We start from the raw sequence: 26,392 nt of genomic DNA, 5'->3' as shown, positions 1-26,392 counted from the left end.
CGCGAGGTCATTTCCTGCCGGGCCCTGAGCACGCAGCTCCCTGTGAGGTCAGAGCCAGCCCGGCCACGTGTGACGTCACAGCCCCTGTGATGACATCACGAGGCGGGCAGCTCCCAGGGGACAAGCTGCCGCCCTACAACCTCAAAACCCAACAGAGACGGGGGGCACCGCAGGAGCAGCAGCCCCCTCAGCACACCGTCTCCCCGTGCCCGCGGGGGGCAGGAGCTCTCCCCGGCGCCCGCCTCCCCACCGCAGGTGTTTGGGGGCCGCGTCCTGCCTCCGCGTGCCCAGCCCCCAGGGGATGGGCCCCCGGCACGCCGCAGGTGGCCCCGGAGGGAAGGAGATCACGGGGACACAGAGCGCCTGGAGCCGGGGGGACACCGAGGGCTGCCTCAGACCCCTGCCCTGCATCCTCAGCGCAGCTCCACCTGAAGTCCACGAACTCAGCAGCAACCACAGAGCTCTGAGCAGGCCAGAAGATGGGAAAAACCCGTTTATTCTGCATGAAAATGGGAGAAAGGAAGGGTAAAAAAAATGGGGGCTGAGTCAGTCTGAGCGCTAGGCAGGGCGTTGGCCTCCTGCTGGCAGCTCCTCTCGCCCACCACGCAGCAGCGGGGACCACGCTCAGCTTCGTGCCGGGCCCCGGGCGAGTGCCCTCTGCCCTGCGGCCGCCCGCCGAGGTGCCCCGGGGTGCTCACTGCAGGAAGCCGTCCAGTCGGGCCTGGCTGCTGCTGGAGGAGGACGCGGAGGGAGCTGCAGACACGGGCCTGGAGACGTTCTTCTTCTTGCTCTTCACTGCACAGGGACGGAGTTCTGCGGGGTTTGTCTGAGGGTAAAACTGTCAAGGAAAGTACAGGCCAAGGCCCCGGGGACAGAAGGAAGCTGGTACCTGCTCCAGGCTAGCTTGAGCCACAGACCTGGGAGCCAGCCCTGGATGTGCATCCCAAAAGCACTTGGAAAACACCCTCGTTAATGTGCTTTAACTTTCGGTTACCCCTGAAGAGGTCAGGCAGGCGGACTTGATCTCTGAAGGTCTCTCCCAGCTGAGCTGCTCTATTCTAAGAAAAGCCCCCTGCTGGGCAGGCTGGACTCTGCCCCCTGTCCGCAGGAGCAAAGTTCAGGCACACTTCTGTCCCACGAAGCAAGGCACTTCCCACTTCCACGCTACGCCCTAGCACACAAGCAGTACCTAAACGTGGCCAGCCCACGTACCATGGCTGAGACACCGGGCAGGGAAAGTGACAGCACCTGCAGCCTCCCAGGGCACGGAGCAGCTCCAAGGGCAGAGCCCTTAGAGTAACAAGGCCTCTAACCCCCATCACACAAATTTTCGGAGACAAAAAGCAGCAAAACCCAGACATGGTTGAGCTGTAAGAGGTCCTGACCAGCCGCCACTTGCGGCACAGGAAGGAAGATGCACGCTCCGTGCTAACAGAGCTGCAGGGTTACACAAACCAGCGCCCCCGGAGCACCTGGGTTTGGAGCAACGAGCTCTCCTCCGCCAGCAGCCCAAGGCCCCCAGGCACCCACCAGGACAGGCACAGCGGTGTCCCACAGGAACGAAGGCTTTAGCTGCACGGGCACGCGGGCAGGGAGAGGCTGCACTAAGCAGCAGCTCAGAGATCACAAGGGCACAGGCAGCCCCTGCAAACCGTTCTGATTTCTAGCTGCTGTGTCCTTCCAAACAAACATTTCCCCCGTAACATTCACAGCAAGTTCAAGGCCTGGATGCCTTTGCTGAGCTCAGGCACGTTCGGTCAGATGTAGAGAAATTTGATGGTTCCTTGAGGGTCCCAGCCTCTAACCGGGGAGTCCTGCACCAGTCGACCGGGCTGGCTGAGACAGGAGGAACAAAAGAGGTCCCCCACAGCATCACTACTGCCACACGGAAGGATACAGGCTGTATGAATTTTGTTCTGCCTCCCAAGCCGTCGTAACCCATCCTCACCTAGGAGGGAGAAATAAACGTGACTGGAACAGCAGCACGGAGCCATGGCTACTTCTTGTCTTGAATAACAAAAGGGGGAGCCTCGCAGGCCATGTGTTCTGGGGAGGTTACAAGCACCTGCAAACACTCAGGACGCTCTGTACTTGCGCTAAGCCCTTACCTTTGGGAAAAGGCAGCCCCTTAGAGGAGTTTGGGTACCTTCCTGGAGGAAACTGAGCCTTCCAGGTTGCTGCAAGGCTTAGGATTTTGTCACCGGGACTGAGTCATTCAAAGAAAATACCCACAGCTCCAAGGAGGTGGAAGAATGGGATGTGGAAGGCCATTTAATCCGCTGCCATGTAGGGAGTGACCATCTGTCATCCCTGGAGCTTCTGCAGGACTGGGAGGCAGCCAGGTCATGCTCCGAGATTTATTTTCCCCACATTGAATGCAGCAAGGTAGAAGCCACATTCGCTTCTTCGTGTAGGGTAGCCTCAGGACAGAGGTGTGCAGTGCCAGCCCCTGACAAGCTCGCCTGCTGGACGGTCATACTCACCGTGCCTGTGTTCTTGTGGGGACCCAGCAAGCTACCCGACGTCGGCTTCTTGGAGAGAACAGAGTTCCTGATGAATGCTGGCAGGAGCCCTTTAAGAGTCTCATCCTCCAGATCATCTGCCCAGTTCTGTCCCACAAAATAACGAGAGAAGCCCTTTAACCAGCACGATCTGCTGAATTTAGTCCACACACAGGCAGCACTAATAATGCAGGCAGCTACTTTGGGTAACTGGCACACCCATACCACGTCAGGCCAAAGAACAGAAGCTCCCCACCTCCCACTGGGGCTCGTTTGGAGCAGTGCCTGGGAGGCAGGACGTTGTGCCCCACGAGCTTGGGCAAAGAGCCCCCCAGCTGACCCCGTGGCCGTTGTGATCAAACCCACGTTGCGCATTTGCTAAGCGCATCTGAGGCGGGACAATCAGCAAGAAGTGTGTGTGTCCCCACCCTCCCTCTCCTGCCCGATTCCAGGTCTTTGCGACAGCGATACGGTGTTTCTAGGAGACAGTCGAGCAAAGCACTTTGAAGTGCGTGCTGTGGCTCTGCAGATGGGCTAGTCTCTGGTTAGAGCATCTCCTGCGTAGGAAAACGGGGCCTTTATCTCAAGCCCATTAACAGCAGAATCGAAGAGGTGATACAGAAAACAAGATCAGTCCATTTACCTCCACTGTTTCCTTCAGAACTTTCTTTGCCAGATTTACCACAGGCGGCCTGTAAGAAGCGCAAGGAACAAATCAGCAGAGATTCATTGTTCAAGTGGAGCTGGCAAGGACAGACAAGGCCGAGCAAACGATGACAAAACTTGCAGTGCGACATCAGGCAGCTGGAGAGCTATCTGATCTCACACAGCAACTTCCAAAGCAGCGAGACTTTGATCTCCTTTAGAAGCAGGAAGAGGAGGGAAAACTCACGGCTTTTTATCCAGCTTCTGCCTTTTTGCAGGGCTGAAGAGAGATTTGCAGGGCTGATTTTCAGGGGTGTCCACATCAAAAGTGGCATCTAGATTGATCTCATCACTGTGGGCTGGGCGGTGGAGCTTCGGGTGCCGCAGTTCCATGGGAGCAGGGCTGCAAGGCCATGCAGAGCAGCAGCCATCAGGAGGCTGCCGCGCAGCAGACAGGAGGGAGACACAGCTACAAGCTACCCTGCGTAGTTGCACGACAGCAGCAGGACCAGGATCCAAACCTCGTTCTACTTACAAGTCCCAAGAAGGAGAACCCAAACCCCAGACTTTATAGTCAATGTCCCAAAGTGCTGTTTGACCTCTGATGGCCTGTGCTCACAGCAGCAGCACCCTGAGCCCAGGGAAGCACGCTGGCCCACTGATGCTCAGTGTACACTGCCCAGTTTGCCATACTGGGGTAAGAGCACTCGCTGCCAGAAAGAAAGGGCGTGATAAAATGTAAAGGATGCAATTTTCAGGCCGAGCCTCAATCGGTCTGGACTCCTCTGCGTGACAAAGACCTTAGGTCCCCGTACAGCAGGGCGTGCTTGCTGGAAGGCCAACTCTGAGACAGCAGCTTTGGGGATATCTCCCTGGCAGGGGAAATGTCATCCTTGGCCCGTATCTGAGGATGAACTTCACTGACCTTTCAAAGACCAGTCGGCTGAGCGTCTCTCTGGTTACAGATGGCACTTTCAGAGTATCCTGCAGGATGTCTATCTTCTTCTTCAAACTCTGGAGGGAGGAGGGAAAGCAGACAGTGAGATAAGGAAATGATTTAGGAGCAGATACTAGCAGCCCCTCATCCATAAATCAGCACTGGGAGGAGATCAGAGGTGGAGCAGATAAGGGGTAGGATGGGCTGGGTAACCTAGCCCCTGAGCAAAAGCCAGCGCAACTCCTGGCTTTGCAGCTGTAGGCCATGGCCAGCTGCCAGTTACTGCAGACTAAAGAACAGTATTCTCACCAAAATCTCCTTGTCTGCATTCTTCAAGTCCTTCTGGGTGCTTTTTAACTCCTCCTTTGTCTTCTCCAAGTCTGAAGCGGTTCTCTGCAGCTGCAGAACAAACACAACAAAACAACACTGGTTACAACACGCGGGTAAGGGAGACGGCAGATCCCCGGCAGCGCAGGATGCTCTGCAGCACGTGCTCCTGTTCCTTGCTTTAAGGCTTGGTTTTCCAGTGCCAACCTCTGACCAGGCTCTCCTACATCAGAACAACCCAGCGCCTGCTCATTTCCTAAGGCTGCCTGCAGAGGGATCTCCAGGGCTGCGTGCCCAACATAAGCCTTCCCATAGCCCTTCTGCCTGGTGGTGACAGCTTTTCCACGTTTTAACGCTTGGTGGCTCCAGTCTGAATTCCTGCAGGGCTTTGCACGCAGCAGATCCCAGAATTACCAACCACAGGCCGGACGATGGCTGTGCATCAGCAGTACTGGCACACGGACAAGCCTGATTCAACAGGAGGGCACACCAGGAGCCGGGGGTTGAGAGGTGGGCTGGCACCACAGCAAAGGACTGGAAGTGGGGTCAGGATCTGGGCCAGCCCACGGAGCGACGGCACAGTCAGCTCGCTGGCAGCCAAGCCCGAAGCACACTGACTCGCATCTTCTTGACCCAAGAAAACAACTGCACTTTGGCACAGACTCAGCCAGAAACAGACCGACGACAGCAGCAGCACCTCACGTTAAGGGGTTAACTCGCTTGGGGAGCAGCTCAGCGATCCAAGAACCTTCTTCTCGGTTTGATGGGACCACAACAGCTATGTCTGGGGAACAAAAATAGGCCAAATCCACCCACAGTCTCTCACTTTGTGAGCTTGGACTTGGGTGCACCCCAGGGAACACCTGCGCCTTGGAGAGCAGGGCTACACACGAGCTTTTCAAGGGGGCGTGCTACCAAAACTGACGCAGGGATTCCTGGCCTGGGCTAACAGAGCCCAGCCAGGCCTGGAACAGGGGCAGCACAGCAATAAGGGGCATATCTGCAGCTCCGAGCTCTGTGCCAGCTCAGCTCAGAGCAGCACTAGCCCAGGGAGGCTCTGTGCAAGCCACGTGTGTGTCCTTAAGTTTTGGGAACCTCTCCTGCCTGGACCCAGCACCACGCAGGAGCCCCGGCCGGCCTGCTTCAGCCCAGTCCAGCGGGGGGTTCACTGGGGTTGTGCCGAGCCAGGGCTACACTCTGCGTGGCCGGTGCTGGCTCAGGCCTCCTTCCCACCCTTCCTAGGGCCCTGATGCTGCAGCACAAGGAGCTGGTGGCTGAACAAACTGGTGCTCGGTGCTGCAGGACAAAGGCAGCACTGCTGCTGGAGCCCGGGGGAAGCGGCAAACCCCCGCCTGCTGCTGCCTTCCAGGCCAGGCTCCCTGCCAAGCTCCGGCTGGCTCTGCACACGCTGCCCTGCTGATGTCCCCATAGACCATGGTGCTGATAACAGCCCGTGTTTGCACACCACGGCATCACGCCCTGACCCAGAAACCCCAGCCTGACACTTCCATGCCAACTGTACCTCTAACCGAGTGCCCAGCGCGGGAAGGGGTCACTGCACGGGGCTTGGACCACCGTTACCGGGAGGGAGCTACAGACCAGGTGTCACCCTCATGACTCTCACACTCTCCCTTTACCTTGCTGTTGGCCGAAAACAGCTCCTTCTTCAGCTTCTCTGTCATCTCACTGGATACCTTCCGAGCCTCCTTCAAGTTCTCATATTCCCTGAAAAGAGACCAGAAGATTCACGCTGTGTTTGCATGAAGACTGAGACAGAACTTCTCAGAGAACATTATTCTGAAGTTCTGCAACTGCAGAACCACTGGAGAAAGCCCAGGACACAAAGTCCTTTAGGGAACAGAGCTGAGCATATCGACGCTGACCAGCAGCGTGTCAAATACACGGCCTCAAAACGGGGAGGGAGGAGGCTGCAGGGGATGCCATGCCTGAGGAGAGGGCACGCACAGGATTCATGAACAAATGGAAACCAGATCCAGCAACATTTCAGCTGTTGGAAGAGACAGACAGCCAACAGAGCAGCCTCCATGCTGGCAGCAAATAGAGGACTTTCCTTTAAGTGACTTTTCAGAGGCATTACACTATTGGCCACGCACACTCATTTCCAATTACACCACGGGGACACTCGCCTCATTATAGCTTTGTGTCGAAGCTGCAATTATTCAGCTGCCATCAGAATGGACCCAAGGAAGCCGTGGTTTTGCCCAGCAGGACCAGATGGATTTCCAGGTAGGGGATGGCAGCACTGCAGGTCCCACTTGCCAGAGCACGGCGTGCACGGAGCACTTGAGGCCACAGCTGCACGGTGCAGTGCAGCAGAGAGCGCAACCTGGAGCCCCCTCAGCCACTCATTTCCCCCCAGGCATGAGAGGAGAACTGAGGGAACGATAATCACCACAGAGGTGCACTGACAGCTCCGGAGACAGTTCCCATGGTGACACACGTGTCACTACAGTGACAACACGAACGGTTCGGTGTGACAGGCTGCGATCTAGGTCCCCAGTATCTGTCAGTCAAAACCCAGCGGAAGCCCAAACGGGCAGCAAGAGCCCTGCAGAGCCTGTGTGCCTGCCGGCGCTCAGCAGAGGGTTCTCCCCCTGCACACCCAGGACAGCACAAGCAGCCTGTGCCGAGCCTGCAACACTCACTTCTTCAGCGAGACGCAGTAGACCGCAAGCTGCTCCACTGCCGCCTGCCCAACTCCCATCTCTCGGATCATCTCCTCCACTTCGGGGCGCTGGCTCTGAAGCAACAGTTCAATCCTGCATAAAAAATTTAAGAAAATGTACCCTCATCTCATGAGTCATGAACAGAGCTGGGAAGGAGACGGCAGCCCCTGCTTCCCCCAAGGAGCTCCCACAGCCTGAGCTCCTGAATGTAGAGGTGGCAAAGAGATGCACGTGCCCCGCTGCAGGCAGGGCATTTTGCTAGCACTACGTGGACTGGCTAGAGAAGGGGCAGCTGTACACACGTGCTGCACACGGGGCTGACAGAGCAGCTTTTGGGTCCCACATCCGTGCAGCTAACTATATTCCTGGGCTGGGATTTGGGCTCTGCCCCAACATCCTCTCCAATAACGGCAGCAGCACACAGCCATGCTCAGAGGACTAGAGATGAGGCCATTCTGAACACAGCATCGTGCCCTGCTGCTATTTAGGGAGAGCAGCTGCCTGGAAAGGAAGCAGGGGCAAGAGCACAGACAGGCAGAACCTGCTAATGCAGCACTTTCCAGCCTTACGGGGTAAGGAGAAGTAGCAATCTCAGTGTGGGGGGCTGGCTGTTGCAGCAAGCACAGGAGGACCTCTCCCTCCCTCCTGCAGAAGGGGGGAGGCGTGCGGCCCAGCCTGGGAGGCCCAGGATCTCACCGCTCCATGGTTTTCAGCTTGTTTCGCAGACGGCGGGCCTCCTCCTTTGAACTTCTGTTATCCTCCTGCTGCTGCTCCAGGAATTTCATCTGTTTCTGCAGAGAAGCGAGCGCACGCAGACCGTCAGGAGGGCTCCAGGGATTGTTAGAGAAACATCCTGGCTTATGCGCACTGCAGGCAGCTGGGAGCATATATTGGCTCTTAATGCTATCACCACCTCAGCAGCCCAGGATTACGGAGAGTTTATCTCCCCCCCCCCGCTGCACCCCTACCTCTGCTCCTCGCAAACCCAGCAGGGTCCGAGTGCTAATCGCAAGAGGAGTCTGACGCTGAAGCTGCTTTGGATCCTTCTTTCTTGCTAGGAGGATTTGCGGGGTGGGCAGCACCCTGTCCACAGCGACAATTTGTTTTTCAAAAGCAAAGGAGTCCAAAGCAAGCAAATCTTGCTACTGCATTCTGCTCCCTACCCAGCTAAGCCCTTCGCTTTAGCCTCCCAATTTTCCTTGCTATTAGCTGCTTAAAGCATAACTAGGAACGCTGCGTGGTCTCTCCTGGCAGATCTCAGCCAAACCAGCCACCCACCTGGGTGCTTCTCTCACCCGCCTGGGGAGGCTGCAACATCTCTTGCAGCCAGCCCCTTTCTCTGCTCTCCAGCAGCAGGCAGCAGCAGCAAACTTCAGCTGAGCTAAGAAAACAGAGATCTGCAGTTTGGCAGAGGACGTGGGAAAGCTGGCCTGAATTCACACCACTTCAATGCATCTGTGTTGTCTAAGTTTGCATGTTCCTTGGTACCTCGCGCAGCAGCTTCAAAAAAAAAAAAAAAAAGGCTCTGAGCCTGGCTTCAACCCGCTGCTGACTCCAGAGAGAGGCCTGGCCGAAGACCATCACCTCTCGAGTTCCAATGCTGAGCGGCGTGGCAAGGAGGAGTTAAAGGTTTTTATCCGCTTTCTGCCACAGCAGCCAAGCAGCCGTGACAGTACCGGGGCTCTGCGGAGATGCAGGCTCACGCCTTGCTTTAAGCAGAGCCCACCTCTGGCTGGTCCTGACCGCAGCACCCCACGCTCCAGGCCCCCAGAGCAGAGCTTCGGGCCGGGTTGGAGCAGGGTCCCCAGCCTCACACAGGCTGAGACAGCAGCAAACTGTCACGCCAAGGTTCAGCAGCAGCTGGCGGTGCCGGCAGAAGACAGGACTGACTCACAGCCTGGGGGCTCGACCTGCCTCACAGCTAGTTAAGCCTGGGTCTTTACTGCGGAAGTTTACTGCTTCAATCTTGAAATGATGCAGTACAAAACTTTGCTTGGCATTCGGGTGGGAAACCCCGTACACCACAGAAAAGGTTACCCTCAGGTCCCTAATCCTTGCACCCTGCCCAGCTTTCACTACAAGAACGTGAGCGTACTCAGAGGGTTTTGCACCAGGCAAGGTAACCCCAGAGCCTCCTCCTGAGGCAGCCGGCAGGAAAGCCAAGCACAGAGGTCTTGAGTTGAGCAGCAAGCACCAGGTTCCACTGTCACAAGAGTGTTTTTTTTTGTTTGTTTGTTTTACAGGATTAGGAAGCATCAGTACTATCCTGCCACTGGTACACGCAGGATCCCAAGAGCATCTTGGGCATGACCCAGACCCGGGTTGCCTTTACACCCAAGCAGATTGGATCTAATCCCATGGTCAGTCAAAAAAAACAACACCAAAACCTCGTGCTGGCCAACAGCAAGGCCTGCGTGGCGTTAATTCCTTTCCGTAGATCTCCTGCCCTGCGACAACATCCTGCTGCTAATGCTGTGCAGACCTCAGGTGGCTCCTCCAGGAAGAGCCCAGCTGCTCTGCTGGAGGCATGGAGTAACACAACCACACCACACGCCCCATCTGCAAGCTCGCCCCAGCTGCGTGGCCTGGCGGGTCAAGGAACATGATGCGATTTAGGCTGCTGGGTTAGACCCAAGGGGCAGAGAGCAGAGAGGTGCAGTTCACCTCTACTCCCCCTTTCAGCCCACTGCTCCCAATCCCACCTGCCCAAACCCCCTCTGCCCCTCACCTCCAGCACACAGCGGGCAGCCCAGCCCGCCCTGCTGCCGAGGCAAAGTCCCCCTGCTCACCCCCAGGCATCCCAACGAAGTGCTTCTTGCTCTTACTCCCCTTCCACACGCTGTTTATGCACAGTGCATGCCTACACACTGAGCGACTGCCCGCTGAAGCACAACAGGAATATTTGATCCCTGGACTTCACGCATTACTAACCTAACCGAAGGAAATCCCTGGCAACAGAGCAGAGACAGGAGAGTTAGCTGGATCAAATCCCACTCAGCTGAAGCTTGCAACTCCCCCTCCATATATTTTGGTTTGATTTCTCCTCCAATCAAACTAGGAAACTAATTTTCCTTGAATCCCGCCTGACCGAAACCCATTTACAAAGAACATTCTACCGCAGGGAGCCGGCGCTTCTGCAGCGGGGCGCTGGGGCCAGTTCCCACGCTGTTCCTGGTGGTACCTGTACGATCAGCACTGCTGCTTCAGCTGCTGGGCTCAGCCAACGCTCCCCAGGCTGGGCTGGTGGCCCCTTAGCCCCGGCCACCCCTCCAGCCCCAAACTCCCACCGGCACAGAGCCACGTGTCTGCATTATCACAGCCCGGGGAGAACCTGAACGAAATCAGCAGTGCTTGTGCAAGGGCTAGAGCCAACGTACTGCCAGGATGGGATGGGAAAGGTACCTTGAGAGAGGAACACAGCATCTCTGTCTCTCCCAGCACCTTCTGGAGCGACTCTATGGTGGCATTGCGCACATCGAGAGTGTCCCGCAGCCCATCCACGATGGCCTGGCATTCTCGCTTTTCTTTCTCTAGAAAAAGGGAAAACACAAAGGTCACGGGCCAGAAACCCAGACGTGAGCAGCCCCACAAACAACAGCGGCAGCACAACAGATGCTGCTTGCAGCCTCAGGCTGCTAGGAGCTGGCCATTCCTGTAGAGAGCCATTTCCCTAAAAGCTGTCTGCACCGGGGTTTGTACTGAGCAATTGCTTCTCCCAGTGCCAGCAGGCTTCGAGATTTTCTTCAGTAAAGACAACAAGTTCCCTTTAATAGCTTTCCAGTGCCAGCCCTGCTAGCATTAAGCTGATGCATCTTAACTCTTGCATGCTCTCCCAGGCAGGCGTGCACAGGAGAACTGTTCTCTGGAGTCACACCAAGCTGCAGAGCCAAGCCTGTTCCCTTCACACGGAGCCTGGCGCAGGCGAGCCCTGCGGGATGTGCAGATGGCCATCCTGAATGCACGGGGACCCCACGGCATCACCGTGACATCCCCTGCCCTCCCCACAGCACCACCAGCAAAGGTGCACCCCTCCCCGTGCAGGCAGCACGGAACGAGGCACACGCCTCCAAACACCGTGGAGAAGATGGTGAAAACCACGCCGGATTCCCATCTGTTTTGGCGAGACAAGGGAAGAACAGCTCCCAGGGCAACAAGCACCACCGGGAGCTGGCAGAGCTAAGCACAGAACAGCCAGCACCGCTGGAAAGCTCGAAGCACTTGGGCAACGATGGCAAGCAGCAGCGCCTCCGTCAGCCCCGGTGAGAACAGGGTAAAGCCCGCAGCTCAGCACCTTCCCCCTCTGCCAAAACCATTGTGGCTCCGGGCTGGCAGTGGTGGGGAGGCACTCCGAAAGGCCGCTCCTCCTTTCAGCAATCCCGTTTCAAATGGTGCCACCGCGCCCCATGGAAGCACGACCAGCAGCGCTGCTTCACTGGTGGGCCAGGCAGTAAAGGAGCCACCAGGGGAGAACAGGAGGAACGCATCCCAGCAGAAACACAGATGCTAGGAGAAGCATCTAGGGAAAGAAGTTTCTCTTAGTAAAGCATTTTGTCTCCATTGAGCTGAATAACCCATCCTCACCGGAGGCAGCACAACCTGGAGATGCTCCGCTGCATTTGTGGGAACTCCACATCCCCAAAAAGAGTCAGGGCTTCCCCCTCCTCCTTTCCCAGCTGCCCAGAGGCAGATGGCAGGATTTGAACCTCCCTATGCTGCAGGAATGAGTTCAAATGAGTCACTCGAAGTGCCTCCCACTTCACCTGCTGGGGCTGCACAGAGCTCCACGCCTCTAGAGCCATTTGCAAGCTGATGAGAAGCTGGCAATTACACAGCTACGCTACAACAGGGAGCGCAGAGCACATCTTTAAGGGAAGAATTTATACACAAGATCCACCAGAGAGCAGAGCGCCCATAGCAAAGGAAGCAGGAGGTGGGAACGAGCTGCTGCTTTCCAACATGAAAACAGGACGGGATAGGGGAATGTCAGATCGAACCTCTACTCACCAGAAGCCGAGAAGATGAGCAGGCCTTCAAGCAGTTTTTCTTGGATAACATCCTAGCAAGAATCCCAGCCACCTTCCCCAGAAGATCTGGCTCTCTACCAAGCCACTAAACTGCACTGAGGTAGCACGAGAACAGGCCTCAGAACAGCGACGCGCGGACCACCCAATCCTGCTCTCAGGCTGAGGACCGAATCCTCAACCTACTGGCTATTCGCGTCTGTCTCGTGCACGCAGGAAAGGCAGAGGAAAGACTACTCGGGGCGTGGGTGAGCCCCCAGCATTCTTTAAAGATTTCTCCTTTCTGTTAGCATGTCTCTGGATTTCTGTCACTCAGACTGACATTTTACTTTCGCTGCTCATGACTCATGTTCTGATGACAGGCTGCCTACAGACGATGCTTAAAACCCATCGACAAGTCTCCAGGGCTTTTGCTTTTCCTGCCTCCCTCAAACATCCTCTAAAATTAAAGATGGGAAAAATGGAAGCGCACACACCAAATTCCGTCTGCTCTTCAAGTGACACATGTGGCACTGCAACAGCCAAACAAACCCAACACCTTCCCACTGCTGCTCGGGCACCACTTTTACCCCCCCCCCCCCCCCCCTTTCTGTTAGCAGGAACGAGCCTTTAGCAAAAGCAGCTGCGAGCTTCCCAGCGATGAGACCACAGGCTCTGCTTTCAGCAAGCTTACTCCAGACGTAGCCGTGCTGGGCTTTTGTAGCTCTTCGTAAGACGAGCAAAAATAACTACGCATATGTATCTAAATGTGCAGAGGGCAGCCCAGTCAGAGTCGAGCTGGGCCAGCCTGCGGGCTCGGGCTCTGGCACGCAGGTTTTGCAAAGCTTTAGGCAGTCTCTCCTTGGAAAAAGCTCCGAAGAAGCTGCTCCAGAAAGAACTCACAGCCTGCACCGTGCCCCTGGCCTCAGAAAGGGGCAAGCTCCGCAGACACGTTCCTCGGGCCTGACCAAAGCAGCTCAGGCGGGAGAGCCCGGGACCTGCCGGCAGCTGGAACTCACCTTTCGCGGAGAGCTGAGCCTTCGCCTTGTCCAGTTCATTCTGAAACAGAGCACAGAAAGCCCGATTAGGAAACAGCCTGCAGAGCAGCTTTCACCATACCTCTAAAGGACCTGAGAGGTTTCTCAGCAGGACATTTGCACCAGCTATGTGCTAAGAATAGTGCGCATTAACAGCAAGCCCCAAGTTACAAACAAGTATTATTGCAGGGAACGAAAAGAGCACCTCCAACTGGCTTCCTTCGGGGAGAGAAGAGAAGATCCCAGTTTTATCTTAGCCTTGTCAACCTTGTGTTTCTCACACTGTCAGTCATCTTGTTTTAGCTGAATAATTTTGGAAGGCTCTCAGGGAAACACGGGAAATCAGACAGGAAGGATTTTTATAACGTTTTTACCTAAACAAGGCAATAAGGCAGGGATTCTGCCAGACTAGCTGGATCGAGAGTCACTTTGAACTGGAGTGAACTTGAGCCGCGTGCAGGTGGGGGACCTGAAGGCACACCCGGACGTCTGAAAGGGTGACGAAGCACGCAACCAAGAGGCACCAGCCAGCGTTCGGACGGACGCTGAAGTCGCTGCAGTTTGGGATGCCGATGAGCTAACAGTTAAGCCAAATGGCCACAAAGAGATCATCGACAAGCCCGTCCGTACCAAACAGTGCCACGGAACGTCTCCCGGACACCCCAAAGGTCTGGGGAAGGTCAGGCGTCTCTAACACCTTCATTAAAGAGCGGAGAGAGGGAGCACATACTTGTAGGTTAAATTATAGATGAAGCGATGCGACCTGCGAGCGCTGGCAAATAGCCAAAGGGAGCATACAGAGTTTATAAAGATGAGCAAAATCTATGTGTTTTACATCCATATTTATGTAACTCTCACACATTAGAGAGGGAGAGGAAAAAAAAAATACAGGCAAGAGTCAACAGAAGATGACTTAAAAAGCTGTGTTAGAACTGCAGAGGAAAGCACATAACAAGCCAGGCAGGAACTGCAGTGGAATAAAGCCTCAATAAAATGCCAACACAGTACAGAAGCCGAGCACACAAATCTGTGCAACCCAGAGCGCTACATGCAAATCTGAGCTGAGAATAGCAGGAGCAGCGGCCGCGGATCTGACTGGACCAGAGCGAAGCTCTGCTAGCGACAGCAAAGCCAGGAAGGAGAAGATGGGATCTAAAGCTGGGTACGCAGAAGGGACTGGAGGAAAGCCTAGCAGAGCTGACTTGGATTTGCCCCCGGGGGGACAGCAGCCGGAGGGCTGAGGTGGAATTAACTCTGCTGCAGGAACTGTTCTGAAGCAGCTTCCTCTGAGTTCTATTCAGGAACGATTAGTGAGCTCACAAGATGTGCTAATTAGCATGAGAGCAAAAGAAATCCTGGGCTACCGCAGGCAGCTATGTAACATTACCTCATTCATCAACTTAATCTGAAATCCCTCATCCTCCACCACTGCTCCTAAAGGCTGCTCCCAATTTTCACTCCTCTGATAGATGCAAGCTCTCCTCTCTCTTCAAACCTGAATTACAAGGCAAGGCTGCCGCAGGATCAAATGAGTGTAACCTGAGCACAAACAGGCAGCCGTCCTCCCAGGTTTCGTCCTTCCCCAGCAGGTTTACAGGCGGGAATCCTCCTCCTGCCTCCTTCTTGCCAGGCTGAACAAAGTCCCCCAGTCTCTTGGTTCCCCAGGTCACAAGTGACTGGTAGCGCCGGGTTCCAGATGAGCCCTGGGGAGGTGTCACACCCCAAAACTGACACTTCTGCTCTTGGAACAGCCACATGGAGCCTGTTCTGATCGCCGAGGACCATCTCTAAGAGCAGTGCAGGAGGAAAAAAAAAAACAAAACACAACAGACTCAGCTCTGAGAAAAGCTTAGATATGCCGCAGCACTCAACCTGTGGTCTGCGGCTCCTCCAGGGAAACAAGTCACCTTCGGTGCCTCGGCTGAAGCCGATGCCTGGCAGTGGGAAGCAAAGCAGAAACCCAGGAAAGGGTTTCAGCCGTCAGTGCAGTTCCTTCCAATGACTTCCAGCCAGGTGCATGACACCGGTTCTCAGAAGAGCATCCCTGCTCTGTCTCTCCAAGGCGACACAGCTTCGCACGCGGCTTGTGAGCTCCCCGAAGCACGCTCCCTTGCCCCAGTCCAACTCTTTCACGGCAAGAGGCCAGACACTCATTTGAGGACATCTGCAGGCTGCACAGATATAGCTCTGGTTGATTACAGAGCTAACTGATTACAGAGCAACCCAGAGCCGTGCACGGGGCAGCGAGTACCCCTACAAACTAACCGCGCTCATCTGCGCAGCAAATATTTGGTCCTTTCCCGTTAAGAGAGAGATCTCGGCTCCCTCATTAGGGAAACTAGGAGCTTGGGTCTAGATATTGCTCCGGTGACAACAAAACAAACTTTGTAGGAGGCTTGATGGTAACACGTCGTGATGTTGTGCGAGAAGAGTCCAGTCTTGCCCTGGAGCAAGGGAGCAGGTCTTCAGCACGGTCTGCAAAGTGGGGATGGCTGGGGGAGCCAGTCTTAGGCCCTGGGGAGGAGGGGTAAGAGAGAAGAGAAAGCTTCTCTAGGGCATTTTTCTCCAGCCGTACCATTTCTGAGTCACTCATCTACTTACACTTAGGAGAGCTGATCTGAATGCGTCCTAAAGGCAGTGTTTACCTGCTCCAAGCCACTGCTTTGCATCTAGGGCACACGGCTTTGAGTGCCCAGAGATGCTTTTTCATCTCCTCTGCATGCACACTTTGGACTTCAGTTTCTTTATTTGCGGTCTTTGAGAATGACAGTGCTACTGACATCATAGTCTGGCTTGCTTTATTTTAAAAACATACGATATACATATAGCAGTTGCCATGACAATGCTAATTATGGTAATTACTGCACATGCTGATTCTAAACACAAGAGGGTACAAGCGTCCCATTATACCAAGGTCAACTACTTTTTTTTGGAACAGATAACTCTGCCACATACGGAGCCACGCTTCATCCATATTAAACGACGGAGGAGAGCACGGAACAGCCCCTCTGCATCAATCCCTCCTCGTGCAGAGCCTTCCACCTACGGGTGGCACTTGGAGAACATCGCCCAGCTCCTCAGCCCTGGCCAGGATCCCCCACGGGGAGCCAGCAGCGGCGCTGCCCACGCCCCTGCAGGCGCAGCTTCAGGCAGTCCGTTTCCTAATTTCTCTCAGGAAACCAAGCCAGCGTTGGCACCCTGCCCTGCTTCCTTGCAAGCCCCTGCAAACAAACCCACCTGCACAGAAACGAGCAGGAAGGGCTCCATCTAACAGCCCCTTCCTTCCAGGGGGGAACAGGAGTCACGCCTGCCTGAGCCCCAGCACCTGCAGCAGCTCGCTGAGCCCAGCGCCTTCCTTCTGCCTCTCGGGAAGCTCTGCAGCCATGTTCCCACACAGCCACTGGTGGCAGCTTGGAGATCCGAGGGAGAAGCAGCAGCTGGATGCTTATTTGGTGCTGCTTCAGGGTTCCAGGCAAGGAGGGAAGCGTAAGAAGCCTCTTCTGCTTCCCTGCTCCTCCTTGTGTTGCCAGCTGGGGTTTGGTCAGGGGCAAGTAAACCACCACGGGGAGGCTGCCTTGTGACAGGGCTGGGACTGGGCAAGGACCAGGATGGACAATGGGAACAAGGAGGAGACACTGAAGCGCTTCAGGTCTGAACGACGAGCACGGCGCAGGGGGCACCCGCTCAGGGAGCAGCTGTTGGCAAAGCCCCAGCCGTGCCTCCAAGTCCTCGAAGCGCCACCCGAGAGAAAAACCCCGTGGAAATACCTGTAGGGTCTCTGCGTCCGGTGCTGCCTGCTCCTCCAAGGCAACGTTAAAGAACAGCTTATTGATGATGTGCCTTTTGCTGACCTAAACGCAGGAGAGAGCCAAGAGGTTGACCCGCACAGACACGGCAACGCGACAGCTGCGGGAGACAAAACGAAGGGGCAGAACGGTGCCATCGCGGCGCACATCTGACTGCGCGCTCAGCACCACTGCTGGCGGCGTTCTGCCTCAGCTCGGCAGCACGGCAGCAGACCCCCTGCTCGGCGTGGGGAGCACGGCCCCAGCCGAGCTCCCGGGCTGCAGCAGAAGGATCCGGGCACTCGCGGCTCGAGCGCGGCCCTGTCCTCTGGCAGCTCGGGCCCCAGCAGCTGACGCTGAGCTAACACGCTGCCAACTCCCGAGGCACAAGCACGCGCCGCTTTCCGCGGGCAGAAGGCGCCGTACTTGAATCCGACAGCTCTCCACACCTCCCCCATGCAGCTCCAGCTCCGTGTTTCAGGCATCGCACGCAGGCACCACAGCGCTAACCGCCTGGCTGCCGCCACACAAGATGTTATTTCGCGAGAACTCCGTGGTAACCCGGCGGCGGGGAGCGGGGCGGGGATCAACAAGTCGGGGGGGGGGGGGGGGGGGGAACGGGCCGGGGCCTCGGCGGGAGGAGAGCGGCAGCAACCCGGCTGCGGCCGGGGCGACACCGGGGGGCCCCTGCCGGTGCCGGGGGGGGGGGGCCGGGGGGCTGCGGTTACCTGCGTGCGGCACTGCGGGCACGTCCGGCTGGGCGCCGCCTCGAACCAGCGCGCGAGGCTGCGGGAGGAAGCGGGAGGAGCCCCCCGTTAGCGCGGGGCCTGCCCCCGGGCCGGGCCGGGCCGGGCCTGCCCTGCCCCGCCGCCCCCCGGCAGCGCCCGGTGCCCCGGTAGCGGCGCTCACCAGGCGCTGTGGAAGGTGTGCCCGCACGGCAGCGCCGCCACGTCCCGCTCGTTGTCGAAGAAGTCGGAGCAGATGGCGCAGTGCGCCCGGATCGGCATGGCGGGGGGGGGGGGGGGAGGGGGGGCGGCACCGAACCCGGCCCCGGCCCCGCTCCCGGCCCCGCCGCGCGGAGCGCCGCGATTCAAACCCCGCCGCGCGCCCGCCGCTTCCTGCCGGGCCCGGAAGTGAGCCCCGGGGGGCCCCGCCCCGCCCCGCGCCCTCTGAACCCTACCGACGGCCCCCGCCCCCCCCCGCCCCCCCCCGCCCCTTCACACTCCCCCCCCCCGCCCCACAAAGAGCCCGGGAGCGGCGCCGGTGCTGTCCCGGTGTGCCCTCGGCGGGGCCTTTATTTGCCAGAGATACAGGGGCCGCGGGGCCGCGGCATGCAGCGGGCGGGAAGCGGGGTCCCGGGGGGGCCCCCCCCCGCGGCCGTGGGGCGAGGGGGGGCCGGCGGAGGGGCCCCGTCCCACCGGGGCCCGGCGCATGCGGCCGCGTCCCCGGGGGCGCCCCGGGGGTATCTCTGGGCAGCCCCGGGGGAGGGGGGGGGGACGGCGGCGGGGGACAGACTGAGAGAGCGGCGGGGGGGGGGGGGGGCACGGGGAGGGGGCGGGGGGGGGTCGGGCTCCATGCAGGGCGCTGCCCCGCTCTCCGTGGGGCACGTAGAAAAGTGGGGCGCAGGCGGGGGGGGCGCGGGGGCCATGCCGGGGCTATGTACAGGGGGGGCCGCTCAGCCGCTCGGCTCCTTCGGGGCCTCGGCGGCGGCGTCGCTGTCCCCGTTACACGTGGCGGGGGCCGGGCTGGTGGCGGCGGGCGGCGTGGGGGGGGCCGGGGGGGCCGCGGCGTCCGTGGCGGCGGCGGCGGTGGAAGCAGCGGCGGCGGCTGGCTCCGTCTGCTCAGGCGCCCGCAGGCGCTTCATGAGCGTGGTCACCCTCACGGCTTTCTGCGGGGGGAGAGGGCGTCAGGAACCCCCCCCCCCCCCCGCCCAAACACCAAGGGGAGAACGAGGCTCGGGACGGCCCGGGCGCCCCCCACCCACCTTCCACTTGGCCCTGGCAAAGTTCTTCTCGATCTGGGCGCAGACGCCGTCCTTGATGTTCTTATCGGAGGCAGCGTTGCCGGAGATCCTGCGGGGAGGCGTGGCGGGGTGAGAGGCCCCCACCGCCCCCATGTGTCCCCCCCCCATCCCCCTGCGGCCCCTCACCACTCGTGGGAGATGGCCTCCTCTGCCGTGATCCGCTGGTCCTGCTCTACCTCCATCAGCCGCGTCACCAGCTCCTTGGCTGGGGACAGGGGGGCGTCAGTGCCGGGGGACCCCGCGCTCCCCCCGCGCCCCCCCCGGCACCGGGGCTCACCCGCCTGCGAGATATCGTCCCAGTAGGGCGGGTCGAACTCGTAGTCCCCGGCCAGGATTTTGCGGAAGAGGTTCTTGTCGTGGTTCTCGTAGTCATCCTCGTCCGCCTCCTCGTAGAACGGGGGGTTCCCCGAGAGGCTGCGCGGGGAGGTGTGGGAGTGCTCAGCACCCCCCAGCCCCGCGCCCCCCGGCCCCGTCCCCATCCCCGCACTCACAGGATGTACATGATGACGCCGATAGCCCAGCAGTCCACCGGCCGCCCGTACCGCTGCCGCCCCACCACCTCCGGAGCTGCGGGGAACAGGAGGGTGGCGGGGGGACAGGTCTTGTCCCGGGGTCCCCAGCAACTGCATACCCCCGGGGGGGAACCGCCAGCCCCGGGCACCCATCTGCCTTCCTGTGCTCGGCGGCCCGGGGCCGGATCTGCTCCTCTGGCTGCTTGCGGAGCCCCGGGAGCAGTGGGAGGGTGCCGCTGGGGGCACCCAGGATGGGTCCTTGGGGTGATGGGGAGCAGGAGGGACCCGCCAGAAGCACCCGGGATGGGTCCTCAGGGTGATTCGGAGCAGGAGGGACACACTGAGGGCACCCAGGATGGGTCCTTGGGGCGATGGGCAGCGGGAATAACCAACCAGGAGCACCCAGGGCAGCTGGGAGTGGCAGGGACCCATGGGGAGCACCCATCAGCAGCTGGAGGGACCTGCCGGGAGCACCCAGGACGGGTCTCCAGAGCAATGGGGACCCACCAGGTGCTCCCAGGATGGTCGGGAAGGACCCACCGGGAGGGCAGAGACCTCCGGGGACACCCACGCATCCCCCTGCGCCCTCACCCAGGTACTCGGGGGTGCCGCAGGGCTCCTTGATGAGGCCATTCTCCAGCTTGGCCAGGTGGAAGTCGCTGATGACGATCTTGGAGTTCTTCAGGCGGTTGTAGTACACCAGGTTCTCCAGCTGCCAGCGCGAGGGACGTCAGCACCCATGGGTGCGCCGGCACCCACCAGGGACCCCCCCCGCCACGCGGCCGGCACCCACCTTGAGGTTCCTGTGCACGATCTTGAGCGAGTGCAGGTAGGCGACGGCCTCCAGCACCTGCCGGATGACGTTGCTGGTGTCCTTCTCCGAGTAGTAGCCCTGGTCCAGGATCCAGTCGAAGACCTCCCGGCCTGTGGCCCTGCCGGCGCCGAGAGCAGGCTGCTGGCAGCCCCATGGCACGGCCGCAGCCCTCCCCCCTGCCACCCCTCTGCCCCGCTTACAGCTCCAGGAAGATGAAGTACTCCTTGCGGGTGATGTAGACGTCCACCAGCTGCAGGATGTTGGGGTGCTTCACCCTGCGGCGCCCAAGGGACGGCGGCGTGGGTCGGTGCCCCCCGCCGGCCGCGGGGTCCGACCCGGCAGCTGCCCAGCCCCAGCACTCACATTTTGAGGATGATGATCTCGTTCTTGGCCGCCTTCCGCACCTTGCGCCCGTCCCGCTTCAGAAACTTCTTGCAGGTGTACAGCTTGCCCGACGTCTTCTCCTTCGCCCGGAAGATTTCGCAGAACTCCTCCCTGCAAGGCAGCGGGGGGGGGGGGGGGGGGAGGATCCATCTCAAATCAGCAAATCAATAGGAAAGGGGGGGGAAATAGGTAAGAAGAAAGCCCCTTCCCCACCACAGGGCCACGGGGGCTCCTTGAGCACCGTGTGGGACTAATCCTGTCCCTGCACAGCACTCGCGGGCAGACGGATGCTGCAAACCCCTCAGTACCGAGGCTGAACAGCAGCAGCCTGCCTCAGAATTAATTCAAGTGCCACGTTTGGGAAGGAGGAAGGTGAGAAGCGCCAGCTGCCTGAGGCCAGTGAAACGGTCCTAGTCTGTTATTAATGGTGTTTGAGCCCTTTGGCGCAGGCAGGGGCCGTGGGGACTCTCAGCCCTCGGCTTTCCAACCCCCCCAGCCCTGCCTGGCTGTGCCAAAACCCTCGAGAGGTGTAGGGGAGCCAGGACCCAAATGGAGGGGCTGCTTTTAGAACGGAGCCAGGCTCGGGCAGCACCCAAAAGGGTCCCCGCGGCCACCCAGCACCGCCCCTCCAGGCGTCCCCAGCTCTCAGATGCCCAGCCCAGTGGCCAAGCATCCTCAGCACCTCGGAGCCCGGTGAAAAAATCCCTGCTGAGTGCTTTGGGGTCCCATCGGTCTCTGTCGGCAGCTGGATCCCACGGCTTCTCCTTCTGCACCACAAGAAAACTCGCGCTGCAAGTGACATTCGCGTCCCCTCTCCTGCACCGCCGCCGGAGCAGCAACGCCCTGCTCTCGGGAGGTGCCGCGGGGAGCCCCGGCTTTGCAGAACTGCTGCAATCCCAGCAGATATTTGGGAGGGGAGGAGGGAAGGGTTATCAGAGGTGCTGGGCTGCAGCGAGCAGCCGCGGAGGTGAACCTCGCCGCCGTCAGCAGCTCCGTCCTCAGAGCAGGCAGCGAGGAACTCGGGGCGCCCGCTGGGAACGGGGACTTGTCACAGGGAAAGCGCCCGGACTGCCTCCAGCCCCAAACCATTGCGCTCCCTGTCCCTCGGCGTGGGATTTGGGTCCCCAGGGGCGCCCCCGTGGCCCGGGAGGGGCAGACTCACGTTTTGATGACCTGGCCCAGGTCATATCTGTCGGTCACCTCGGACGGCTGGTTATAATCTTTCTTGTCCCCCAGCGTCACGCAGCCAAACGGCATTGCAGGGCCCAGTGCTGGAAGGGCACAAAAGCCAGTGAGCGCCCCGGCCCCGGCCCCGCTGCCTGCCCCAGCCCCACCCGAGCTGCGCTAATTAATGCGAAACCCGGCGAGGCGCGGCGCCGTGCACCCATCCCTGCGGCACCCAGCCGCCCTGCCTGGGCTGGGCTGCCAGCCCGCCCCCCCCCGGCCCCCATTTGCGGGCTCGTTAATGAATTTATTCCGTAGCCAGAGCCGGGAGCAGCCTGCTGGGGAAGCGAGCGGAGGCGACCAGAGCGGCTCCTGTTTCTCAGCCTGTTTCTGCCCCATGGTGATGCTTCTTCAGCCTGGGCATCGCCGGCTACGTGCTGCCAAACGTGCAGCCCTTTAGCAGCGATGTTGTGCCCTTGGTTTTCCTGCTGGGACCCCTCCAAACCCAGACCCTGCTCCGGACAAAGGGATTTTTCCCCTTTCCCACCCCGTTACGGGAAGGAAGTTCCAACCGCTGTGATTTTCTGACGGCTCACAAGACCCCAAGGGCTCCCTGCCTCCTGCTCAGCCCCAGCGGGACACGGCGCGGTGCCGGAAGCACCCATCGCCCAAACCTCCCCGAACACCACGCCGTGCCGTGCCGGCCTTGCCGTGCCGTGCCAGCAGCGCCCGCCGCCCCGGTGGGCCAGGATGGCTGAGCGGGATGCGGGCGCCGGCACGGCGGGTACCCAAGCGCTGCGCCTGTTGCTATGGCAATGGGAGCTGGAGATGCAGAAAGCGGCACATCCTGCGGAGGGGGCAGGGACGGGCAGCACCCGGCAGCACCCGACCCACCCGCGGGTGCTCGGCCCCGTCCCCGGGTCCGGCCTGCGGCACCCGGGGCGCTCACCGGGGCGCTCCGTGGGGTGAACGACCCCAAAAGCGGGCAGGATGCAGGCGCAGTGAGGCAGGGGCACGGGCACGCTCCTCCCTGCGCTCGCTGCCTCCATCCCGCTGCGTGTGGCCGAGCGGCGCCCGCAGGGTGGGTGCTCACCGCTCGCACAGCACCTGGGCGCCATCCCACCGGGAAAGCCCTCGCTGGGCGAGAGCAGCTGTCCCCGTCCCGCTCGAGGCGTTCCTGGAGGAGCAGAGCGCCCGTAGGTGCGAGAGCACTTGTGGTGCCCGTGCTATAGCCCCGGCTGAAGCGTTCCAGCCCTCGCTCGGCTCATCCCAGCAGGAATTGTGCTTCGTGTCCCCGTGCCAAGCGACGCTGCCCCTGCCGTGCCCGGGTGAGGGGGACGAGGGCTGTCCCTGCAGCCGGCGGCGTGGCCGCGGGTTGGCAGCAGCAGGGCTGGCTGGCTGGGAGGGCTGCCAGGCTGCGTGGTGCCAGGACTGGCCGCGAAGGGGACCCAGGTGGGATGGTGTATCGGGGTCGTGTCGCTGCCTCCGCGAGTGCTCGGCTCATCTGCACTCAAAAAGCGAGTTCCCGCTGCTTTGGCGAGGACCCATCCTGCCGAGGCTCAGCACCGCCACCGTCCCCTGCCCCGGGGCTGGCTCGGGGAGGCTCAGCACACCCGAGTGCACCGTGCCCCGCAGGGGAGCGCACGGCGAGGGGCACCCAGGCAAGGCCTGGGTGCAGGAGGGGAGGCTGGGTGCTGCGCTGGCACCTGCACGCAGCTGCCCCCCCCCACTGCGAAGCATCTAATTTCGGAGCAGAAGCAACAGCGGGTGTAAGACAATAGCGGGGAAGTGGGTGGCCGGGTGCGGATGGCACGGAGGGATGACGCAGCCGCGCAGCCCTCACCAGCGTCTCCCCCAGCCCCCCAAAGCCCGGCTCTGCTCCACGGCGGGGGGCCCACAGGCTGCCGCTTGGCCCGCGCCATCTCCGGCCCCGCTTCCACCTGCGGCTGCCCCGGTGGCGTTATGGGGGGGGTCCCCGCTGCGCCCCATGTCCCACGGGAGGGATGTGCCGGAGCAGAGCGCAGAACGTGGCCAGGCCGGGGAGGGGGGACCTCCGTGTCCCCAGTGCAGCAAAGCGGAGGGCAGCGGGAGCCCGGGGTGCAGCGCACGGGGGCAGCGCGTCGGGCCGGGACGCGGCCGGTGCCGGGGGGGGCCCCGAGCCCACCGCCCCGGGCCGGCCCCCGGTGCCCCCCAGCGCCGGGAGCGCCTCCCCGGGGGCGAGCGGGGAGCGCTGCCGCAGTGGGGAGCGGGGCTGCGGGGAGGGCAGGGAAGGAGGAGGGAGGGAACCGCGGGGGGGCCGGGGCGCTCGGCGCACGGAGGCGCGGGCGGGGGTCCCGCGGGGGCGGCCGGGCCGGGGGGCGAGCGGCGGGGCGCGGCGGCCGGCGGGGCTCGGGGGCAGCCGTCGGGGCGCACCCGCAGCCGGGCACGGCGCGGCCGGGGGGGGGAGGGGGGCGCGGAGGGGACGAAGCCGGGCCGGGGGAGGGGGGGGGGCGGCAGCCCCCGGCCAACAAGTGGCCGACCTCAGCGCCCCCCCCCCGGCGCGCGCGGCTGGGCACGGCTGGGCACGGCTCGGCACGGCCCCCGCCCCCCCGGGGGCTGTCCCGCCGCGGCCGCCGCGCTCACCTTGTCGCCTCTCCGACCGCAAAGGGGGGGCCGCGGCCCGGGGCCGCCGCCGCTCGGGGGGGGGGCGCCGTGCGGAGCCGGGCCGGTGCCGTGCCGAGCCGAGCCGAGCCGAGCCGTCGGTCCGTCGCGGCGCGGCCCCGCGCGCCCGGCGCGGCAAGTTGGGGGGGGCGGGACCGCGGGGGGGCCCTCCCCTCCCCCCCCCCCTCCGGCTGCCGCCCCGCCCCCTCCCGTGACGTCACCCCAAACTTTGCGCCCCGCCCCTCTCGGGCGCGGGAGCCGGCACCCACGGGGGACGGGGCGCACGTGGACCTGGCACGGGGCCCCCCCGGGGCGTGGGGACCCCCGCGAGGGGCAGGTCAGCGGGGAGGGGCGGCGGGATGGGGGGGGGTTGTGGGGTGAGGGGGGGGAAATGGGATGGGGTCGGGTGGGGTGGGGTGGATGGGATGGGATGGGACGGGATGAATGGATGGGATAGGATGGGATGGGATGGGACGGGATGGGATGAATGGATGGGATGGGATGGGATGGGACGGGACGGGACGGGACGGGATGGGACGGGACGGGACGGGATGGGACGAATGGATGGGATGGGATGGGATGGGATGGGATGGGATGGGATGAATGGATGGGATGGGGTGGGATGGGATGGGATGGGATGGGATGGGATGGGATGGGATGGGATGGGACGGGACGGGATGGGACGGGATGGGATGAATGGATGGGATGGGATGGGATGGGATGGGATGGGATGAATGGATGGGATGGGGTGGGATGGGATGGGATGGGATGGGATGGGATGGGACGGGATGGGATGAATGGATGGGATGGGGTGGGATGGGATGGGATGGGATGGGATGGGACGGGATGGGATGAATGGATGGGATGGGATGGGATGGGACGGGACGGGACGGGACAGGATGAATGGATGGGATGGGGTGGGATGGGATGGGACGGGATGGGACGAATGGATGGGATGGGATGGGATGGGATGGGATGGGATGGGATGGGACGGGACGGGACGGGACGGGATGGGACGGGACGGGACGGGATGGGACGAATGGATGGGATGGGATGGGATGGGACGGGACGGGATGGGACGGGACGGGATGAATGGATGGGATGGGATGGGACGGGATGGGATGAATGGATGGGATGAGACAGGAGTACAATCTTGTGGGAGCTGGGCAATTTCCCTCGAGCTCCACACCTCCAGCTGTGGGGCCAGAGCTGTGGGGCTCACTGCCCCACTTTCTTCCCCAAAGTGGCAGGAAAACGGTAACAGCCTCCTAACACCGTGGGGCCCCCCAACCCCCTTACTTGCTGCCCGCAGCCTGGGCAGGGGGTGCAGGGAGGGCCCCCAGCTGCTCCTGACACTCATCCGCTTGTGTCCCCTGCCGAGACTCAGCATCCCTGGGTCCCCCACTCCCATCCTGTGTGGCACCGAGCCCCAGGCCCTGGCCCCAACGCCACGCGCACCAGGTAATTAACGGCGCGTGAGCCCTAGGGAATTAGCAGGGCACCGTAGTTTGAGCTTCTAATCAAGAGTTTAATCACACAGCCTGGAAGCAGCACGTCGCTCCGTTATTAATCTCTGCCCCCCCCGGGAACCTTGAGTGTAACTCACAATTAATCAGCAGGTGCCCGCCGCCGCTTCGGGTCTGCCCTGCGGCTGCTCGCTGGACGAGGGGCGACCCGGTGAGACGGCGTGCGGCCGCTGCATCGCCCGCCCGCCCGCCACGTGGCTCTCTCCCGGCACGAGTGTGATGCCCGCCGCAAAGCAGCCCCGGGCCCCGTGGGACCCCGCAGCCCTGGCTCTTGCCTGGGGTCCAAGCCCACCCAGCGCCCTGCTTTGGGGCGATCGGCTCTGTTTGTGCCTGCCGTGTCTTGACCCACCCCCCCACGCACCCACTGCACTGTGCACCCACTGCACTGCGCACCCAGCACCCCCCACGCC

General features: G+C 61.1%; 2 protein-coding genes across 3 annotated transcripts; both read right to left on the bottom strand.

The window, feature by feature from the left end:
* Window positions 1-479: 479 nt before the first annotated feature.
* TRAIP (TRAF interacting protein) lies at window positions 480-17,934 on the bottom strand. 2 transcript variants are annotated; one of them, XM_035558282.2, is made up of 15 exons: window positions 17,829-17,934; window positions 17,648-17,705; window positions 16,902-16,985; window positions 13,117-13,156; window positions 10,500-10,627; window positions 7,794-7,888; window positions 7,077-7,190; window positions 6,048-6,135; window positions 4,393-4,482; window positions 4,072-4,160; window positions 3,394-3,549; window positions 3,145-3,193; window positions 2,484-2,609; window positions 1,898-1,948; window positions 480-826 (listed from the first exon to the last, which is right to left on the bottom strand). In XM_035558282.2, the coding sequence occupies exons 1-15, from the start codon at window positions 17,924-17,926 to the stop codon at window positions 695-697; spliced, it is 1,398 nt and encodes a 465-aa protein (XP_035414175.1). In that variant the 5' UTR covers window positions 17,927-17,934; the 3' UTR covers window positions 480-694. The 2 variants fall into 2 exon arrangements, with proteins under 2 accessions (XP_035414175.1, XP_050568740.1); XM_050712783.1 differs by lacking the exons at window positions 16,902-16,985; window positions 17,648-17,705; window positions 17,829-17,934 and adding an exon at window positions 14,674-14,921 and having other exon boundaries at window positions 487-826.
* Window positions 17,935-18,594: 660 nt separating this feature from the next.
* On the bottom strand, window positions 18,595-21,915 carry CAMKV (CaM kinase like vesicle associated). The gene is made up of 10 exons (XM_035558283.2): window positions 21,815-21,915; window positions 20,632-20,763; window positions 20,469-20,543; window positions 20,248-20,386; window positions 20,046-20,166; window positions 19,434-19,509; window positions 19,220-19,356; window positions 19,069-19,147; window positions 18,904-18,991; window positions 18,595-18,807 (listed from the first exon to the last, which is right to left on the bottom strand). Exons 1-10 carry the CDS (start codon window positions 21,907-21,909, stop codon window positions 18,595-18,597), a joined length of 1,155 nt encoding a protein of 384 aa, XP_035414176.1. The 5' UTR covers window positions 21,910-21,915.
* Window positions 21,916-26,392: the final 4,477 nt, after the last annotated feature.

This window comes from Cygnus atratus, chromosome 10 (genome assembly GCF_013377495.2).
Source record: "Cygnus atratus isolate AKBS03 ecotype Queensland, Australia chromosome 10, CAtr_DNAZoo_HiC_assembly, whole genome shotgun sequence".
Taxonomy (NCBI): Eukaryota; Metazoa; Chordata; class Aves; order Anseriformes; family Anatidae; genus Cygnus; species Cygnus atratus.
The sequence above is the reverse complement of the archived record's forward strand: the minus strand, read 5'-3'. Positions and strand labels throughout refer to the sequence as shown.